General features: G+C 36.1%; 1 protein-coding gene across 1 annotated transcript in view; it reads left to right on the plus strand.

Moving 5' to 3' along the window:
• CNTNAP2 (contactin associated protein 2) overlaps positions 1-23,394 on the plus strand; it is a 1,356,851-nt gene that overhangs the window by 74,938 nt on the left and 1,258,519 nt on the right. The window contains exon 3 of the mRNA XM_014787667.2: positions 8,414-8,607. Within this exon, the coding sequence (XP_014643153.2) occupies positions 8,414-8,607 (194 nt within the window). The remainder of the gene's footprint in view (positions 1-8,413; positions 8,608-23,394) is intronic.

Raw genomic sequence — 23,394 nt, forward strand, 5'->3', positions numbered from 1 at the left:
GATCCGAACCCGGGCCGCCAGTAGCGGAGCGCGTGCACTGAACCTCTAAGCCACGGGGCCAGTGCAACTTTTTTTTTTTAAATGTCACATTTCATCAGTCTTACTATTTTACACTGGCTTTCATTTGCACCTCATAGTACACTTTTCATAATATGCTCACATTAAGTATGCTTTTCAATGTTCAGAGGGCCTTTTCAATTTTTGGAGTCATGTCTTTTTTTTGTTTTTCAATTTTGAAAAAGTTTCAATCATTACTTCTTCAAATGTTTATATACTATGTATTTGTTTTATTCTAGAAGTTTTTAGACTTATCATTGAAATTCCCACTTTATCCTCCATGTCTATTTACTCTCACAAATTTTTATAGCTTTATTGATGTATCATTGATGTCCACTACCATGTACATATTTAAATTGTATAATTTGATAATTTTTATATATGTATACACCCATGAGACCATCACCACAATGAACATAATGAATATATCCATCACCCAATGAATATATCCATCACCCAAAGAAGTCTTCTTTTACTGCTTTGTAACACCTTCCTCTCCTCTCCTTGTTCCTCATCCTCAAGCAATTATTGATCTGCTTTTGTTCCTGTGTGTTAGTTTGCATTTACTAAAAGTTTATATAAATGGAATTGTTTATATAAACTTTTTTTTTCCTGGATCCTTTCACTCAGCATAGTTATTCTAAGATTAATCATATAGCATGTATCAGTGCCCCTTCCTTTTTATTGCTGCATAGTATTCTACCATATGGATATATACACAATTTGTTTATCTAGTCAACTATTAGTGGACATTTGGGTTGTTTCCAGCTTTGGGCTATTACAGATAAAGCTGCTATTAATGTTCATGTACACAATGTTGTATGTTCACGTGCTTTATTTTCTCTTGGGAAAATATCTAGGAATGAGATGGTGGGATCATATGGTAAGTAGTACAAGGCATGAGTACCTTTAGCCATTCAGATGATTCTTTGCCCAGCTGTGGGTAGTTTTTTCATATCATATGCTAATCATTACTCAACTGATGACTCAGTGGGAGCCATCTACTGCTCTTTAGAATTATTTCTCTATGCAACTCTTTCCTTTGGGGCTAACTCTTGCCATCTTGGTCTCCCCAGCTCACAGTTCTATCTTCTCAACTCAGGAATTCTGCCAGATTCTGTCTCGATTCTTTCCCATGTCTCAGCTTGGAAGCTGTCTCAAGATAGGAAGCTAGGGAGGTGGCACTCACTTCATTTATGTCCTGTATCTGAGGGATCACAGCCCTTTGTTGCCTCATATCTTATGTCTTGCAAACCGTTGTTTCATATATTTTGTCTGCTTTTTCATTGTTTCAGATGGGAAAGTAAATTCAATTTCTGTTACTCCATCTTGGTCTGAAGCAGAAGTTCTCAAACTCTAACATAGTTTGTATTTTCTGTGTTGACGTCAATATTACCTTTCAGCTGAGTGATTATTTCTTAGATAACATCTAATTTGTAGACTTTCATCTGATGAGGTTTTTTTTCTATCAATGACTAAATTTTTCATTTCTAAGGTCGCTTTTTGGTTCTTTTTAGTATTGCCTATAAATATTTTATTTCTCCCTGTTGTATCTGATCATTACCGCCATTTTTAAATGAATGACATTACTTATTTTACATTTTTGAGAACCTACAACCCATTTATTTCAACTGCTCCTCAGTTGCTATTACATCTAGAGTTGATGTGCATTGAACTTTTGACTTTGTTAGCTGACTTTGTGGCATTTTTTTTCTTTCCTATGATTTTAAATTTTAGTTTGCACATTTTTCTTGACAGCCAGGAATGCTCCAGCTCTCTCTCTCTCTCTCTCCCCTCCTTTTCTGCCCTAAATTTTTGCGACTTTTCTACTCAGCTTCCCAGATCCCCAGTTCACAACCACATCTTACATAGATGATCCTGTGCCTTTGCCTGGCACTGTTATTAGGGTTTCATAGGTCCAGTCACCAAGCCAGTGGGTGCCTTCCCTTAACTCAGATATGACTGTTTTCTAACTTCTTTGAACATACTGTCTCACATAAGCCATATCTCTAAGTCAGTAAGCAGCTGTTTTCAGTCTCTTTTCACAGGCAAGCTAGTCCTGGACCAATTTGGTTTTCAGCCTTGACCCAGGCTTCCTTTCTCTGACACACACAGGAGACTGACATTCACCAATACTCAGCAATATTCCCAAATGTCTGCTGCCTCTGAGAGTTCCCAGACCCCACTCTAGCAGGCCTCAGCTCCAGTCCCACTCATTGCTCTGCATTTGGGTTGCATTTCTTGTGCATGGAGATGCTTATCTTATTTTCGATCCTGGCTATGTGTTTTCAATGTTCTTTTTATCTATCTTTTCTAAAAAGACTGGGTATTGAGAACAGAAGGGGGCCACAAAGCCTGAACTCATAAGGCTATCTTGCCTGAAAGTCTTCCTTTCAATTTATTCTTTTCATCTGATACATATTTCTCAACGAGTTATTAAAGGTAGTTCTATCCTTAATCGAATTTTTTTCCCACCTTTTTCTTTTAAATTAGAATCTAAGCTTATAGTCTCTGGTGATGTTACAACAACCCACTTGGGCATCATGTTTATTTGGGATCTATTTATCACTAGTAAAGAAACTCAACATCCTCTCTTGAACCATCCACTAAGTTCCTCTTTTCTCTCAGAGATACTAATTTACAAATTACAAAGCAGAAATGATTATCAAAATTGTAAGCTATAGAGTACTAGTTTCATCCATTTCTCTAGATTCTCTATTATAATTTATCACTCAAGTAACCACAGTAGAGTGGGCTTCTAGAAGACAAACACTGTCTATCTTTATAGTTTACACACACACACACACACACACATCGACACACATGGAGGGGGAGACGTGTGTATGTGAGAGAGAGGGGGAAGAAAAAGAAGAGAAAGAGAGGGAGGGATGCAGGGAGATGGAAGGGGAGGGGGAGAGGGAGAAAAGGAGAAGGCGGGAGGGAACAGCATCCTTATTGTTTAGGGCATAGTAAAAGTTTTATGTAAGTGTTCATCTTTCAAGTCATTTTAACAATTTACTAATTATCTACTAGATATTTTGGGCTCTATTATTTCTAGATAAGAGCTCTTCTTAAGTCTTCTTAGATACTAAGAGTTTATCACTATTCAGTGTCTCCACCTCCTCTACCTCCTCCTCAAATTTCCACTCATTTTCTTTGAGCTACCACAATATCCTTTGGGAACATTTTTGCCCTCTTTCTTATGCTCTCTACAATATATTGGGGAGCATTTCTGCTCTCTTATATACCATTTTATGGAAGTTTTTTTGTGATGAAAGAGGTATCATTCTTAATCCTTGGATCGATAGAGGTTACACATTTCACAAGCCAAATGAACAAAGTAATCAACTTCCCCAAATTATATTGCTTGATAGATCAAGGAGAAACAGGAAACTTCTCATCGATCTTTCTACCATGTTCCTCATGAAAGCCTGACATTTGCCCTCGCCTTGAGGTTAATCACTCTTCTCTCCACATATACTTCTGCTGAGGAATAAGTTTTAACTTACGTTTTATCTGCTTTTGGATTTTTGCTTCCCTTAAAGTTGACAATAAATTCTATTTTTTAAAGTGATGAGATACACGGGACTAACTAGCTATATGTTAATTACCTCTTTATTGAAAAATTGTAATGCAGCAAAAAATGGGTAACAAGAAAATTTATTCAAGAATATTTATTTGGGGCTGGCCCTGTGGCTTGGTGGTTAAGTGCGCGCGCTGCGATGCTGGTGGCCCGGTTTCGGATCCCGGGTGCGCATCGAGGCACCACTTCTCCGTTCATCCTGGGGCCGAGTCCCACATGCGACAACTAGAAGGATGTGCAGCTACGACACACAACTATCCACTGGGGCTTTGGGGGGAAAAATAAAATAAATAAAATCTTTAAAAAAAAAAAAAAAGAATATTTATTTGCAGGACTAGTTAGGGGAATATTCTAAATCGCACCAATCAATTGTACATATTTTTCCATTTCACTCACTGTAGTAATTGCATATTTACTTCAATGACCAAATTACCCTTTGCTTTTAGTAACACACAGATACAACTTCATATGCAATTGGCTATAGAATTTCTCCAAACTTTGGAACTATGTATCTAACAGATAAAATATATTTATGATCTCTCCATGAGTGGTTATATTGTTATCCCAAAATTCATCTATGGATCCTGCAAAATTTTACAGAATTCTAGGTAAAATAAGCATGTGGATAATATATGACTATAGTGAATATTAGATCCTACACTACGAAGAAAACAGCATATAAATAACAAAGTGCAAAGCAGAGCCAACTAAGCCATATTGTTAGTGAGGAGATTATAAGGAAAGTGGTTCCAAGGAGGTATTGCAGGCTAGATCCCCCAGGATACAAATTCTGCGATGGAGAAGAGCATGTAGGAAATTTTTTAGGGAGTGCTTTCAGGATGAAAACCTGTGAAACGAAGGGAATGAGGCAGACACAGAAGGCGAGTTGAGATGCAATTCAGTCTCAGTGGGAGCTTCAGCTGATTCGCCAGGGAACTCCGAGACTGTGGGGACCCTTCATAGTTTTTCCAAATTGGGGTGAGGGTACTGGCCCTTTATAGCCCCTGGTCAACTGGCCATTGCATCTGTACAACCCTAGAGGGAGTGTGCCCTTGGGTAAAATGCCTCTTTTTTAACCAGGAAATTCCCAAAGAGGAATTACAGCTAGTTATTGTCTTCTGGCAGCCCTCTACATAGCTGAGCTAGTAAGTCCTCCAGTCACAAAGGAGGACCTGAATGGCACAGCACAGCATCCACGGCGGAGGTGATATTTGAAGTGAACATGCTGATCCTTGAGGGAGAAGTAACAATTTCTCAGGCCAACTTCAGAGAGGGTGTGTGTGGGTGTAGAGGATGTATTCCAGGTGTGTCTTTTGTGTGTGGAGGCGTGGGCAGCTTATTTCTAGAGGCAATGGGGATGGATTGAAAAGTATTGAGCAGAGATTAAATATGATTAGACTTGCATTTTAGAAAAGTCAATTATTCTTGTAGAACTGTGGATTGAAGATATAAGAGACTGGAGACTGAGAATGCTGTTACTATTTAGTTATACACACATTCTATACATAGCACATGTGTACATATATATATATACACACACACACACACGTATATACACACTATATACATAAACCTTTTCTAAGTGTTTTTGAAGGTATAGTTTAGATATAGTGAAATGCACAGATTTTAAATTTTCGTCTTCTTTTAGAGGTTGATCTTCAGCAAGGGTTGACAAACTACAGCTCTCTGGCCAGCCACCTGTTTTTATTAATAAAGTTTTATTGGAACGTAGCCATACCTTGTTTATGTATTGCCTGTGGCTGCTACCTGCTGCAACAGCAGAGTTTGCTAGTCGTAACAGAGGAAGAATGGCCTGCAAAACATAAAATATTCGATCTTTAACCCTTTACAGAAAAAGTTTGTTGACCCTTGATCTAAGGTTTCCTATCTTCAAGTAGTATTGCGTCATTTCACATGTAATGTAAAGATCTCATTACACTATATTTTTTTCTCCTTGCCTCCTATCCTCTGTGCTACTGTAGTCATACAGTTTACTTCTACATCTGTTGTAAACCCTCTAATTCATTGTTACTATTTTTGTTTTAAATGATTATCTTTTAAAGAAATTTAAAAATGTGAACAAACATTTTATATTTACTGACATGTTTACCATTTTCCGCATTCATTTCTTCATGTGGATATGAGTTTCAATACGGTAAAATTTCCTTGAAGCTGAAAGATTTACATTTTTTAGTACATAACTATTGGTGATGAATTCTCTCAGCTTTTGTCCAAATATCACTGTTACTTGCATGTTTAAAGGATATTTTTTTCTGGATATAGAATATTAGGTTGACAGTGTTCTTTTTCTTCGCTTTTCATGGCTTCAGATACATTGTTCCATTGTCTTTTGGCTTTCCTTGTTTCTGCTAAGATGTTACTGAACTCTGGGTACTTTTAAGATTGTCTCTTTAGCATTGTTTTTTACCAGTTGTTTATGACAGACCCTAGTGTGTTTTTCTTTTTATTTGTTCTGCTTGGAATTCAATGAATTTCTAGATATTTGGGTTTATATTTTTCAACTTATTTCTGCAAATGTATTTTTTTCTGCCACAATCTCTATATTTTCTGCTTTTAGTACTCCATTTACAAGATTGTTAGGACACAATATTATCTTGTTAATCTTTAATCCTTTTTCCCCTCCAAGCTTCAATTTGAATGGTTTATATGGCCTTGTATTTGAGTACACTAATGTTTTCTTCTCAGTTTCTAGTCTGCTGTTAAGGTCATCCAGTAAATTTTTTATTTCAGATAGAATTTTCAGTTCAAAAACTTCCATTTTTTTTTCTCTTTTGTTGTTTCTTTTTTCTTCAATATTTATATATGTTTTTTCAAATAATGGAACTAATTTATAATCTCTGTTTTAAAGTTCTGGTCTGCTAGTTTAATCATCTCTGTCATTTTTCAGTCTATTTCTGTTGACTGCCTTTTCTCTGGTAATGAGTCATATTTTCCTGCTTCCCCAAATGTCTAGCATTTTTTAAAATTTTATACAGGACATTATAGATGCTATGTTGTTGAGTTTCTAAACTTTCATGGCCTTTCTTAATGGAGTGTTGAAAATTGTTTGAGCAAAGAGTTAATTTACTTGTGGATCAGATCGACCTTTTCTCAGACTTATTACCAACCTTTGTTCAGATGTGTCCAGAGTAGCCATTATTCTAGGACTAAAGTATTCTAATCCCTGTCTGGGATCTCTACTGAATTCCCAGGGGTGTTCAACAAGTTCTCTCAATCTTGTCTAGTCTGAAATCAAACTACCCCCAGCCCTGTGCATCCTCTGTTGTTCATTTCAGAATGCTCTTCACCTGGTCTTGTGGAGTCTTGGTCTGTAAATACACAGCTTAGTATTCATCTAGAATCTGGACTCCAGAGACTCGTTGGTGATCCTGTGCAGATTTCCAGAGCTCTTTCTCTGCACAGCTGCCCCCTCTCTGGTACTCTGTCCTACAAACGCCAGCTTACTCAGTAGCTTCAATTCTGATCTGTCTCCATCTCAGTGATGCTCCTGTAATCTGTTTAGGATATTCTTCCCTGTGCCACGATCTGGAAAGTGAACGAGGCAAAAAGCCAGGAAGGAAGCTGGCAGGGTTCACCTCATTTGTTTATCTTCTCTCACGGATGAGGGTCCTGCACTGTCTGTTGTCTAATCCCTAAAAAGGGTAATTTTACACATTTTGTCAGTTTTGTAATTTTTTTATGATGGGAAAGCTATTCTCATAGCTGTAAGCAGAAATAAGCCATATAAACATCATTAAATGAATGATTATCTGTGTTGATTTACAAAATTACTTTTATTAGCATAGTCCTCATAGAATAAATTATTTTATTGTCAGCCTTTAAATTCCTTATTTGAAAAGTGATGCATATAATTTGATATACTATATATTGGATAATTTACTGAATATTTTTCTATCATTTACTCCCATTAGTAGCCAAACTCACTCAAAAAATTATATCACCTCTTAGCACTAAGCATTATGCCATATTTTGTTATGTATTTATTGCAACCATAGTTATTTTACATACTGCCATAAATTAAGCCTTTCTATTCTATATTAGTACTATTTTTCTAATAAATGTTTTTGCATTCTTACTATTTGCCAATTATTGTATTTTACCAAAAGAAGTTTCACTTCATTTAGTAACTCAAATTATTTTCCTAGGAATGTGGTTATCAAGAGTCATTGATTGTATATCCCTTACGTGTTAGTAAATATATTGCCTGATTAACTACATACCTTAGTTCTCATGAGTACAAGGGCTTAATGTAAGACTAGGCCTCTTCTTAAGAACTACTAGTAGTCTGTGAACTCTAAAGTTTTTAAAGCAAAATATATTTTAGAGTTGTATGTAATTGCTTTTTGTTTCATTTATAATCTACTGAAAGATAAAACCCCACATGAGGAATTGATAGATTGTTACATATTTTTTCCTAGTGATTTTTAGTTGAAGAATTCATGGTAAATTGATCAACCCTCAGCCAATTAGACTTTGACATGTACTAATCAGATCTAAGTGAGGAATTATGAAGACATTTGCTCGGGAGAAAATGAGCACATAATTACACCATAAAGAGGTTAGAGTATCAATGTTACCCAGCTGGAAGAATATTAGCTGAAGTCTCAATGGCACCTATAAAGGACACTTCATAATGTATCTGTGAAATATGGCACTGCCAAGGCCAATTAAAAGATGTAAAGTAATCCATTGTCAATTGTAGAAGTTCAACTTTAAATATACATTTTCCGCTCTTGCCTCTCCTGTCTTCAGGTGCTGGGGGATGGTCTCCATCTGACAGTGACCATTACCAATGGCTTCAGGTTGACTTTGGCGATCGGAAGCAGATCAGTGCCATTGCAACTCAAGGAAGATACAGCAGCTCGGACTGGGTGACCCAATACCGCATGCTCTACAGTGACACTGGGAGAAATTGGAAACCTTATCATCAGGATGGCAATATCTGGGTGAGTAAATTGTCAGACAGGCAAAGACACAAAATTGAGATGCAGATGTTTGAAAATGGTAGAGGACTCACATTTTAAAATATTACTGGTCCTCACTCTGAAGTGTAAGCACTAGTCAATATTTATCTATTAAAAACCATTGAGAAGAGATATCAACGTATATATATTTATCTGTTGTTATTAATTGAAGAAACAGTTTCCTCAGGCTGCAATTTCTATCCATGGCCTAGGGCAATGGGTCTCAATCTGGGCTATACATATGAATTACTTGAGGGGTTTTGAAGTACATGGATACCAGCCACACCCAGACCAATTAAATTAGAACCACATAAGTAGAAAATAGATTAATGATACTGATAACTTTTTTACAGACAGAGATCTTCAATTTGAGTAAAATATTGAAATTATGAGGAAATAATTTAGAGGAATAGGAGCAGTGATATATGGTAAAGAAAGAAAATTCCCATATGACAGTAGTAGTTTAAACCCTTACAGATCTATATTCACTTTATTCTTCTATTATGAGAGAAAAATATCAAGTTTAACCCATTACTCTTAACATATTTCAATTAAATTGGAAAGTTGCGTGTATTTAATCAACTATTCACCACACTTGAATAAATATTTTAAAATACTAAATTTTGAGGAATCTATTTTAGTTTAATTATTTTATAAAACGACCGTAACCAAAATCAAGTAAAGCCATCAATATTAAAGAAGAAGAAGAAGGAGGAGGAGAAAGAGGAAATTCGCTTTTAAAATTGTGTCCCTCACTGCATTAGGCAGGGTACTGGGGATTTGCAACCCGATCAGGGCCCACTTTTGGAGAATTTATATTTTCAAAATCCTCAAGTAATTTTTGTGAGTAGCCAGTTTAGAGTTCCCAGCCTGGATAGGTAGTCATTTCCGTAGCAGGATCAAACGATAGTAACGGTCATGTGAAATAAGGATATAATGTCTTGACAATAAAAAGTGCGTATGCCAGATTGTGTTACTGAACACAAACATAGGTTCTTTTACCCACCACACAAGAGGGGCCAAAAGAAAAGAAAACTAGAATGCCAGGCTTGTGGCAAGGAAAGGGGTTTTTATTTCGGGTGACATCAGCTGGGAGAAAAGAGTAAGTACTCAAATTCGTCTTCCCAAAGGATGAAGGACGGGAGGCGAGGGGTTTTAAAGGTTGTGAGGAATGTGACTATGTGCAGGGAGAGGGGTGGCGAGATAAGGGAGTCTGCAGGTGAGTGTCCTTGGTTGTCTGCTTCTGTGATGAGTGGCGGATTCCGGCGCCAGCAAGCTGAGGAGTTGGGGTCTGGGAAACTTCAATTTCTTGATATTCGCTGGACATCACTTTTCCTGCAATAAACTTCAAGGACCCATAATTAGCCAAAACTTCAGGGTGAGGCCACTTGGGCTTTAACAATTTGTAACTTTTATTTGCCTTGTGTGAGGGGAACGTCAGTGCTCTAATCTCAGCACTAGTTTCCTGCATACGTGAAGCTTGGGGAAACAAAGGTTAAAGAAACTGATATTTATGTATTGATGTGACTAAAGAAGCTGGGAAAGGGGATGGGTGCTTTTGGTTTTAACCCCATATACGCTGGGTTTAAGGTAGGGGAACAGACATCAGGGCCGGTATCAAAAACCAACTTCAAGGGGAACTGATTTGGAAATGACTAATATAAGCAAATGGGGGTGGGGAGGGAGCTCAGGGGGGTCAGGTGTTGCATGACCACAGATCGCTGGGCACCTCTCCATAGGCAAAAAGTTTCGGATCTGCTGAATGCGACATTCCTGATGAATTCAAGTTATTTTCTTATCAGGGGGAGAAGGAACAGTTTGGGCAGAGGACTTAAATCTTCTGCTAACAAGTCATTCTCTCTGTTGGTTACTGACTGGCTACTGATTAGCTTGCCTATGTGCAGTTCTAAGCATTTCTCCAAAGCGCACTGCAAGAATATAATGACGGGGGTGGTTAGACGTGGAGTCTGTCATGCCAACTCACTTTCAATTAGTCCTTTAGAAATAACTTCTATCAAGCCATAATTGTACGGCAAGAACATTTGTATATTGGGATGTGTAAGTTGTAGGAAGCCAGTAGTGGGGAAAATGTCTCTTTATGGAAAGTCTTCATCTCACAATTAAGATAATTTGAAGTCTCAGGCATAATGTATAGAAAAGTGGTTTTCAACCTTGGATACACAATGGAAAAACCTTGAGAGCTTTAAGACATATGGATGTCTGGGTCTCCCCTGAGATTGGGATGTAGATGGTCTAAGGTGCAATCTGGGCATTAGGATTTTAAAGTCCCTGGGTCATTTTAATGGACGGCCAACACTGAGAACCATATTTTAGACTGTTTTTTGGCCTGTGGATAGGGTGGGGATGGAGGAGGTTTATTGTGAACAACAGTAGTAGAATAGAAAATTAGAAAGGACCTTTCTTAAAGTTTAGCAGAGAGAGAGAGAGAGACTGACTAGATGACCAACCACCCAAACCACAGAGCAACAGACTGAGAGTCAACAATTAAGGCTCAGATCACAAACTCTTTAATAAAGCACTCATTATTTTCTGACTTTCTGTGGACTCTAATCTAAAATCAGATTAGCATGTTGATAAAATTATTTGAGGGGCTGCAAGCCAGACTCCAAACTGTCTTTCACATTTCTGTTTTTGTAAAGTTTCCATCTCGCAATTAAGAGTGTATCAAATCCTTTGCTATCAAAATGCAGGAAGGTAGTAATACAGAGGGCTGCCACAACACAGCGATACTTAAGCTTTAATTTGCTCTCAGATACGTAGCAGTTAGAGATAGTCCCATTCTGGCTAAATACAGAGACATAAGTTCAAAGGGCTAAGGAGGGTAAAATTTTCCAGGGTGACTTGGATTCTTCTGGTTTACATAAAATGCCAGTGGTTGAATCAGGGAGACAGACATGCAGTGAAAATATCACAAATTGTGAATGTAGGCCATGTCTATACACAGGACTCTCAACCTTTCCTGATGGTGGTAAAGAGTTTATTTCCATGGTTTTCTGCCTTTCTGGTGTTCACTTTGTTTTTTCCTTTCCAATCATATATTTCTCATTAAAAATTAAGTATGTGATAAGAGATGAGTGATTATTTCTAGATGAAACTATAGTGAGTTAATTATAAAATTAAAGTCAAAACAAGGTTGAGACACAAACTACATATTACAAAATATATTTACATGCCAACGAGCCTACAACATAACGATTATATTACTTTAATAATCTATGACAGAATTGTTTTAATCCTTGCTAATGTGAAAAATAGTCCATTGCTCTGATGTATACTAAAAGGTAAAATTCATTGTTTCCTAAAAGTTCTTGGGTACTTCAGAGCTTATGTCTTAACACGCATTAAGTGACTAAAATTTAGCATGTATGAATCTCAATAAAAAATACACTTTGGGCTTAAGATTATGAAAAATGGTTAATTAAATATTAGATTTTCTGTTAATCCAACTACTGCTTAACATAATATATATTGTACTTACACAAAAGAGATTTTTGACATAGGTAAGATTGGATGGCTTTTTGATAGACAATACCCTATAGAATGTAAAGTTGCGGATACTCAAAAGATTTTACAGTGATGCAGTTTTGAGGTTGTTTTGCCTATCCATTCCTAAAATGATTGATTATCTGAGAATGCAAAGTAATGTAAATTCAATCATTTGATATTGTTTTTAACAAATGTCAGTGGTTATTCTTTGTATAAGTGCAGGAGAAATGGACAACATGAGTAATTTTATTATAATATTCTTATTAAATGCCCATATGGAGATTCTGAATTATTTTATGACCATTAGATAATATGCTAAAACAAGTGAAGAACAAATCACGTAGATGAGAAATTATGACAGTTTCACAAGATTTTAAAGTCATGAATCTCACACTATGGAATTAGAATGGCTCTTGAAAAGAGTCCTGAGGAATGGTTTATCTGAATATTTAACACTCAAAGATGTGAGTTGTTAAATGTGCTTAACTAGTCAAACTTTCTCATTACTCTTTGATAATACCAAGCTTAATAGAATTCTTTATATTTTATCCCCAATGCCATTTCTTTTTATTTAGAATTTCTTTCCCAATGTAAAAGGAAAATATATGCCGCTTGGTAAAATTGTCAAAAAAAATATCATTTACATATTCCACACACTCTAATTTGCATATTTCTCGAGGTGTTTTCAGGTTCCCTAAGAATAATCTGTTGGAGGAAGAAGTAGTCTATATAAGCATTTTCTGTCAAAAGTACACTAAACATTTCATTAAATAAGAATTCCAGCAGATTTTTGCTAAGAGGCTGCATTTAGTTTTGCTTGGGAAATTCACTTACTGGGTTTTGAATGTAGATATTTGGAGCCAAAATAGGAAATTAGAGTATTAATAGTGAATGCCTTTTTACATAGCACTGTTGTTTTGCAAGATAGTTAACATACTACAAATATACCTATAATGTGAACATAATTTTCTTTTTCTTTTTAAAAAATTTTTCTTAAAAGATGAGAAAAATGCTTATATATTCCTAATTGCTTTTTAAAACTGTTTTGATCCCTCTTGTTAATAGTAAGCAGGTAGCAGACTGGGATCAATAACCACTGAATATATTAGATGGAGAATCCCACAGAACAGAAATGTTTTATTATATTTAAATTACATGGTAAAATACTTATCAAGAATATAGGAAAATATAATTTCATATTCTCTAAGCAACATTAAATAGAATATTAATATGCTAGATGTGTTAAAAATCTGGATCTCTTTGTTGCTTACATGCTTTTCTTACATACATATACATACACTTAAATTTCACTTTTTTTCTAATAAATTCGAAACATTTAAAAAATCTGGAAAGCAAGTACAGTAGTCTGCAGATTAATTTATTAAATTCTTTGATTTTTTGAATTTCAGGTCAATAGCTTGAACATGTATCCTCTACTTTCTTTTTAACCAAATATCCCATCAACTGATATTTACATAATAAAAGTTCCCAAAACATCTTTCTAGATTAGCCTATAACCAGGTGGTTGGCAAGTGAAAGCCAAGATATGGATTCAAAAGGTCTGAATTCATGTATCTTGGTTCCTCTATTTGGTTTATAAACTTGGAGAAGTCACTTTGTGCCTCAGATTCCTAATCTGAGAAATGGAAATAATGCCTATTGGGAGAATTAAATGAGATTATGTAAGTAAAGAAATTTTGCAAGCTATTAAGATTTAGAAACGTGTTATCAATTGCCCATCTTAGAAGCATTCTACAAAACTAGTGTAGCATTTCTTTTCAGTGAGAATAGTCTTTGATGATAATTTTCAGATTTTTAAGTCCTTTCTAGATCCAGTCTACCTCTGTTTACTCATTCGTGATTTAAAATATCTGAAAATATTTTAGATGAAGGAAACATGACTTAAAGTAGGAGGTGGAATGTGGAAAAATCTATGGCATATTTTCCAGTTAACAAATGGAGAGGCCATTGGTAGACAAGGCAGTGCAGGCTAGGCCTGTGAGGCATGGCTAGTAGACCTAGCTCTGTGCCAAGCACCATTGCAGCACTTGTAACAAATTATTTGTTACCATAATGACGGCCATGTGTCCAATGAGCCATGTAAGAGGATATTGTTTAAAAATGAATGGATTGTTCTGTCCTATCTTTTCAACCATTTGTTGTAGCTGTTGTACTAATTTTCCAAATCACTTAAAAATCTGTTCCTGTTATAAATTTAAAACATAACTGTTTCACAGTTCAACAGTATATTTAGATTCTTTCAAACAAATCTAGAATTTTTTTCCTGCATATGAAACTAAAGAAGACAACCATCCCTGTCTCTTGCTCATATATCCTCCAACAGATGATAACATCCTCTACTTCACTTAGGACATTAATACAATTTTTTTCACCAATAGATGCTTGCTTGTTTAGGTATATACGTGCATTAGTGCTGCAACCAGTCATTTGGGGGATGGACCAAGCAGGCATATTCAAAATAATTTTATAGATAAGATAGCTTATTGAGAAATAAAACACATCACAGTAATCTGCATTAAACCCTTGCTAAAATGACCCTCGATATAAATAGGGTAAACATCTTTAGGACTTGTAAAGAAGAAAATAATTTCTACAGTGAATTTAGAATAAGCTTCTTATTTCTGTGAAATAGATTTTTCTGTTTACACCCCTCTTAGGCTGGGTGATATTTTTAAAGTCTCATGAATTTTAATAGGTTGAGTGGATATTCCAGATCCCTTTGCATATACTGCCATGCCTCTACTAGTGAATTCTGATCACCTTTCTAAATACACATTTGTATTGTAAGATTCTCATTTTAAGAGGTCATGAGATTTTACCTTGTGTAAATTTGTGAGTTACTCAATATTGTATATATACACATGTATAGAACCATTCTAACCAATATGGTTATGTGTTTATTTTTTTCCCAAAAATTTAAAAGGTAAAAATAAGATGCTATTAATAATAGTGAGTATACTGTTGCCATACACTATTAAGTAAAGGAAAATGATAAAATCTTATACGGTAAGGTTTCTTACAGGTAATGAAATAGCAGTATATAATTCTTCACAGTTTAGTGTATTTTTCATCTATGAGATAAAGTAGGATATATATATAATCATTGTTCTAACTTTTTAAAGTGTATTTGATTGCTTAGAGAGCTCTCTGAAAGAGGAAGTGTTCCCAGTAAGCATAATGATATTCTCAGGTGCTTGATCTTACTCTGGACTCAAGTAATGGAGATGCTGAGATTTTTCTTATCAGACCAAGGTTGGATTTAGGTGACATCAGGCTAAATGACTCCAAGTGAATGCAAATCTATATAAAGTATTGATAGATGGGTACCTATAAATATTTTGGGTAAGATATCAATTCCCTCGTTTAAGATACATGTCTCTACCTGCTCAAGTGGTAACTTAATGAAAGTTAGAGGAATACTAGTAGGCCTCTATGGGGGAATTTAGAGCACAGTAGACCCCACTGCTTGTGTGCTGCAGGCCCCTGAGAGGCAGCAAAATCAGCAGCTCAGTGGTGCACTCTGGAATTAGACCACTTGGGCCAATCATCTTTGTTCACATAGATCTGTGCGACTTTGGGCAGAATCCTTAACTTTTCTGCACCTAAATTTCCTCATCTCCAAAATGCAACTAATAACAGTACTTACATCACTTATCTCAATAGTATTTACCTCAAAAGAGTTATAGGTATTAAATTAATCATCTATGTGAAGAGCTTAGAACAGTGCCTGGCATGTAATAACCACTCAATTGTTATTAGATTTTATAAATCTGTGACTTCCAGATGCATTGCCATAGTATACTGTGTTGGATCTGTCCTTGAAAATTCAAAATAGCCTGTTACTTTAACTTTACAATAGTTTTTCTCTATTAATGTATTGGCGTGTGTATTTTACTACATCTGTGCTTCTCAGCCTGAAATGACTAATAACCCATTTTTAAGTATAATTGAGAATGCTAATTTAATTTACGTTATTTGAATCATGATCTGTTAATTGTCACATGAAGTCCTATGCATCGCAGTACAAATCGTGTTTGGACACTTCTTTCAGATATGTTTTTATTAAACTTCAGTGAAAATATGATCATGATATGTCCATTAGATTTAGTTTAATAAATTCACTGATATTCACCTTGGCAACTAGGAAAATAAAGAACCCATTTTTGTCTATTGTCCTCCTTCATGTCTTCTTAGCCCTAATTGACGAGAGTAAGATGAGCAGACTCCCAAACAGGCTTGTAAGTATTAGCTGAAACAGATTATGCCGGTTAGCCATGGAAGAAGGCGGCCTGCAGCAGAGTGCGAGGCCACCCTGAATGCCAATTACTCAAAGTATGTCTGCAGACCAGTGCCAGCAGCCTCACCTGGGAGCTTATTAGAAATACAGACTCTCAGGGACCCACCCCAGTCCTTTCAAATCAGCATCTACAGTTCAACAATATTCACAGGTGATTCATTTTCGTGTTAAAGATAGAGTGTGCTGTCTTCAATATTTGAGGAACTCTCATGAGAAAGAGGACTTATAGGGCCGGCCCTGTGGCTTAGCGGTTAAGTGCGCGCACTCCGCTGCTGGCGGCCCGGGTTCAGATCCCGGGCGCGCACTGATGCACCGCTTCTCTGGCCATGCTGAGGCCGCGTCCCACATGCAGCAACTAGAAGGATGTGCAGCTATGACATACAACTATCTACTGGGGCTTTGGGGAAAAAATAAATAAATAAAATTATAAAAAAAAGAAAGAGGAATTATACCTGGCCCCTGTGTGTCCAAAACGGAAGGCAGGATCACAAAAACTAGAATTTGCAGTGCAAATTACAGACAGACTTATCATGAAAAGAGAATAGCTTTGCTTAACAGCCACTTATGGAGCAGTTACTGTTTACTGAGGGCTAGAGATAAACACACAGTTACTGCCTTCCAGGGTGAAAAGTCTAGTGGTAATGCCAAACATATAAATTTATAATTATATCGTATGACTATATGTGTCCTAATAGACGCTTGCACAGATTGTTCTGGGAACACACAGAAAGATGCCGCACTGAGGGTGTTTGAGGGTCATGGGCAGTGAAGGTGTCCTGAGGAACTAAACGTTGTTGGCTAAGTGGGTAAGGAGTTGGTCATGCAGAGAAGAGGACCGGGAAGCCATTCCCAGCAGATGAATCTTCTGCTGAAATTGATGGGAATGGATAGTGAGACATTCTACATAGCCATGTCTCCCCTGACTTCCTTATTGCAAATGAATAAAAAGCTGACCCTTATTTATGATTCTGAAATCATATTCTTTAAATCAGTAATGTTTGAGTTACATCATGTAAATATCCCACTTTGGAAGAACGCTGGAGTTTATGCAGTCTTCTAGGGCACGTCTCTGTGATACTCACAGTACAGAATTCAATGCCAAGCACATAATAGATGTTTAAGACTGTACCATTGAATTGAAGTGCCTCATTCTGAAAATAAAATATAGTGCCTCATTCTGAAGCTGGGAGACATGTTGTTACTTAAATTTGAGCCACGAGTCTGGGTATACTGACCCCTATATACTGATACCTATTTTCGGTTTAGCAAGAAGCACCATTACTATAATGACCACTTGCTTATTTTGACTATGTGAAAACAATTTGATTGCATCCACAATGTTTACAGAACAAGACAGCATGGGCTCTGGAGCCAGACTTCAAATATCAAAACCCCGCTCCAACACCTGGTAATGGTGAACATGTAACCATGTTAATCAACCTTTTATGGGCTTTAGTTGCCTTAGCTGTACAAGCTATATAATAGTATCCACCGTATGGGGTTTTTGTGAGAATTAGATAAATTAATCAAATTTCTTAGAACAATGCACCATAAATATAGGCTCACCTTCTTATCTTCCTCTTGTTTCACCTCCTCCTAACTATTTATCAGTATTATTATTACTATTAACATTAATAATTATAGAACATTGTATTAAAAGTGGTTAAAGACCTCAAGTTAGTAGTTTAAAGATCTATCCTCGAGAATAATGTAATCTAATTATAAGGACAATAACCGTAAACAAAAGCCTGGTCATCTTGTGTAGCTTTCAGTATGCTTGTGCCCCTGGTGACCATGAAGATACCTGCACCACGTGTGTCACTTATGCACACGATGTTGCCAAGTGACTAATTTAGTCAATGTTGACTTTGAGAAAGAACTATTAGAATGTTAAAATGTCTTGGCAAATAAATTTGGTTTGCTTGAATAAACTAGCTTTATTATAGGCTGTATTATCATTCTGGCAAAAAGATGTCAGGTTGATAGGCTGTCTGAACAATTCGCTCAGTTACCATCAGTGCCTTTTCAGGAGCCTAGAGAAAGAGTAAAGCATAGAGTTCTGCTTCTAGAAAAATTATATTGTGCTTCCAAATGAAAAGATTATTTGAGATAAACATGTGTATTTCTCTCATGGTTTATAATCATGTTAATATGCAGTTGTAGTGAAATCTATGAAAATTCTCTCCTGTGATTTAGCAGAGCACTTCAGAAAACTCTACCTGTGCCAATTAATAAATAACACCAGCCAACCAGCATTTATTGAGGGTTCATTAAGTGCTTGATATACTTTATCTCATTTAATTTTCAAAACAATTTAAATGTGATGATGCAGATTATTATTATTAAGCCCATTTTATAGATACAGAAATTAAGGATTAGAAAAGGTATGATATTCCCTGGTGCAAATAGGGAATTAACAGTGGAACTGGGATTTAAAACCAGAGCTAACTAATTAGCCTGTGATCTCTACCCTGATGGCTCTCTCTGGCTCTTCCTTTCACAGTCCACAGGAAGCTTGGTGACCACCACATTTTAACTGTAATGTGCTGCATACATATATGATGATATATCATATATATTATGCCATTATTTTTATAAAGATATTAGTCATACAGGATTAGGGGCCCAAACTACCCCAGTATGACCTCATTTTAACTGCTTACGTATGCAATGACCCTATTTCAAAATAGATAACATTCAGAGGTACTAGGGGTTACGACTTCAACATATGAATTTTAGGGGGATGCAATTCAGCCCATAACACCTAACTATTAGGAAATTACTTTATAAAGTTATACTATTAAAACCTATTTGCTACCACTGCAGTGTTGATAGTGTTGTGTATGATTATAAAGAATAGGGAATGATCTTGTAGAAAGACAGTGGCTTCTAAGGGAAGTTGTATATCAGTCCTCACGAACTCAGGAAACGTGCCTGGGTCAAACCGAGAGAGAATGGCTGATGACTAATTATATACGACTCTCTACATTCATTTATTTACCGGCAAAACTTCAAAGAAACATTTTCAGGATTCTTCTCTCCGCAGTGGCAAATGAGCCAAAGATGCTTTTTAAAACCAACCCCTCACCCCGCCCCTTGAGAAATAGCCTTTAAAAAATGTCCAAGTTTCAAACCAAACATAGCACTTATTCTGAATTAAACACCATTTGACACTATAAACATCAATTGATTCCTTGAGATATATTATTTTTTAAAAAATGGATTCTAAAGAACATGCGTTCTAAACAATTACAGGCATTTCTTTATCAGCAAATAGCTCTCTGAAAGCTAAAAGAGCTTTCTCCAATTGAATCTTGATATTTAATTGCTAATTTCATTTGGATTATAATAGTGTCTATTTGAAAACAGCAGGTTTCATTAGTTTGCCCTCACAGTATTCTTCAGAGAAGGTTAAGAAATACATTGCCCCCATTTCAGATATGAAAGCTGGGCTGCCCAGGGCGAAGGCATTATTCATCTTATGCATTTCGCAAGCACAGTTGTTCATTCTATCCACACAGCAACTGTCCTGTTTGTGTATTTTTCAGTTTTGTTACAGTACACAAATTGAAAAATAGAGCTGTGTGTGATAGCCTAGAGCAACGGAAAAAGACTGGGAATTTATCATAAAGTTACTCAGGCTGATTTCATGCAGCCTGGCACAAACAAGTATTTGATAACAGAACTGAAAAAATATAGGAGAAGCTTCCCGTTCCTTTGAAAAGATTTTGTGATTGTGATACCAGAAGATATATACAATGCGTTTTTCACATGGCTTATTAAATAAAAAGGTCAGTGTATGATTAAGTATCTATAATTTGACTGTTTTATTCTCGGAATAGTAATAGATAGGGGTATTACAGTTTTTAATTTTAAAGTTAACGACCAAAGAAATCATTATTCAGATACATTTTATGTTTGGAGTTGGGGCAACTGATAATGAAATAAAACACACACACACACACACACACACATACACATACACATACTCAATTCTTACTACAGAATAACTCTTATTCTTCCCCCAAATCGTATAAAATCTGTGGATATTTAATAGAATCAAATCTGTTTCTCAACTGATCCAGTGGGAGGGCAGGGGTGTCAGGCATTTGACTAAGATCAAATACCACTGCTAATACTACCTCACTGAGTCCTTAGCAGGTTAAGTACTTTCTGTGTCAAATGCTTTGACAAGATCCTGAAAAGTGAGAGATCAAGTTTGGCCTTGGTCTGTGTCATTGTACTCTTTGCTCTCTCCATTATACCACACTTAAGAAGCTATAACAGTGAGTGATTATATGGAAGCTCTCTGACTTGTTTGTTTTTCTTGTTACAAGTTCAGTCTCACCAGATAGGACAGTGCCTTGCACATTCAATGTGCTTAGTAAATATTTGTTAACAGATTGGTTACAGGATTTAGTGGACATTTGGATATGTATTTATAATAGGGTGCACATTTCGTAAACAATAATGTTTATTTTCTTAATTTATGTTTATCTAATAAATACTGACAAATGTTGCACACACCTACATCTATTGAAAAGAGAAGTTAAAGTGACGAAAATAGCATTTGTGGGAACACACGAAAAGCTCAGGGTTTCCATAGGGGAAAAGAATATAGCAGAGTTTGCAGCAGCAAGGAGGTAAGAGTGAGGCTGGGAATACAGCAAAACTTTTGCTCCCTTCAGACCTGGAGGCAGCTTGGGGATGTCAATAGAAATGTCAAGGGTCTGATGCCAAATGCACATATATGTGGCAAACTTGAATCTGAGCTGAACCCTCAGGTCAGTGCAGATAATCTGGTGACAGTATAAAAAAGTTTCTGATCTCAAATAGGCTAACTGTCAAGACAGCAGTAGAGTTTATGAAGTCTATGCAAAAGGAAGATGCATGACACAAAAGAATATATTATATATTCTATGTTTCCATTTGTACAAAATGCAAAAACAAGCAAAACCTATGTTATTGGAAATCTGGATAGTGGTTTCCTTTGCAGGAGGGTAGTGGCTGGAAAGGGATACAAAGGGAAGCTTTGGGGGTCTTGATAATCGTTTGTTTTTTTGAGCTAGGTGCTTGTTCACTTGTGAAAATTCATCAAGCTGTATATTGATGTCCACTTTTCTCTTATGTACATTCGAATTCTATAACAAATTTTAAAAGACAATATAATCAGACTTAAAATTAAGGTCCAGCTCTGAGAGAATAGGAACTAAAGGAAACTAGGAGCTATTATCAGAATTACTCTCCAGTACCAAAAATAATTGCAGGAGAAAACCAATGGGCTAAGCAAAAGGGAAAAACCAGGGGACTTAGCAAAGGGCCTGAAAAGCCTACTTGCAACACATGGGGAATTACTTCAGTCTTTATGTAGGTTCAACGTTTATGTGAGTACATGGGGTTCTATTCACACTGAACACATGGATACCTGATATAGCACAATCTATTGCTTGCTAATAAAGAGAGTATTTCTAAAGAAACATCATGTCTGGCTCTCATTGCCTCTGGCTTGAACAGAGATGAAAACATATAACAGACATCCTCATCTGCAGCTGGGCCACATAGAGCCTAGCATATAAGCCAATCTATGGCTACTCCTACTAGTTGAAATTTTTTATTGTTCTACTTGCAAGATGAATGCCTAAACTTACTAAATTTAATTCAATATTATAATTGCCATATATGTATGATAGATGTTAATAGTCACAGAGAAAGTTTCCATGTCTAAAATGTCTCCCCAATTAAAATTGAGGAAACACAGAAACATGGGTAAAAATATAAATAGAAAGCTTACACAATAGATATAAATGCATTTACTCTTCAACCCAACCATCTCACTTCTAGGAATTTACCGTAAAGATACAGCTCCAATAACATGAAAACACATATGGACAAGGTTATTCACTGCAGCATTATTTGTAATGACAAAATATTGGAAGCTACCTATATGACCAAATACAACAGATTGGTTGAATAAACTAGGCTGCATATGCAAAATGGGTATACTGCAGCTGTAAAGAAAACTGAGAAATATCTCTATGAGTTGATATGGGGTGGATTTCTTGGATATATTGTGAAATGAAAAAAGAAAATTGCAAATAACATCTGTTGTGCCCTAACTTTTGTGTAGGAAGTAAGAAATGGGAAAACATATATATGGTTGAAGCAACTCTGAAAATATCTAAATGTATTATAGATTGAGCAAATGAGTAAATATGTTGATGGTGTTGGGAGCCATGGTTCTCACTATGAAGGAAATTAAAAATAAATGAGGAATGGAGAAAACAAGAAGGAAGCCCTTTTAAAAATATGTGTGTGGGGGGGCCAGCCCAGTGGCATAGTGGTTAAGTTGGCACGCTCTACTTTGGAGGCCCGGTGTTTGCAGGTTCAGATCCTGCGTGCGGACCTACACACTGCTTATCAAGCCATTCTGTGTCAGCCATCCCACATATAAAGTAGAGTAAGATGGGCACGGATGTTAGCCCAGGGCCAATCTTCCTCTGCAAAAAGAGGAGGATTGGCAACAGATGTTAGCTCAGGGCTAATCTTCCTCACACACACAAAAAAAGTGTGTGTATGTGTATGAATATATATATGTTTGTATACATACTTATGTATATACTTATACATATTTCCCAGCTCTAAATGTTGAATGGGTCTAGAAATAAAGACATTCCAGGAGCAATGAGCATACCTGGTGTAGACCTTAGTTACTAATATCATTATCCTCTAAAAGGAATCAGATATGATTGGAGAAATTATATCAGATTTTGGTCAAGTAAACCACAACTTGAGTTTGAAATAGCTTTTTATGTCAGAATAAAAGGGAAAAAAATTATGGTTAATGACAAAAAAGGACACAAGAGACAGCTTGAAGAAATTTATATTGGCCAAATCTGGATAATTTTAGCATAAAAATAAAGAACAGTAATGAATTACAAACGTTT

This window comes from Ceratotherium simum, chromosome 1 (assembly GCF_057802395.1).
Source record: "Ceratotherium simum simum isolate JZ-2026a chromosome 1, ASM5780239v1, whole genome shotgun sequence".
Lineage (NCBI taxonomy): Eukaryota > Metazoa > Chordata > Mammalia > Perissodactyla > Rhinocerotidae > Ceratotherium > Ceratotherium simum.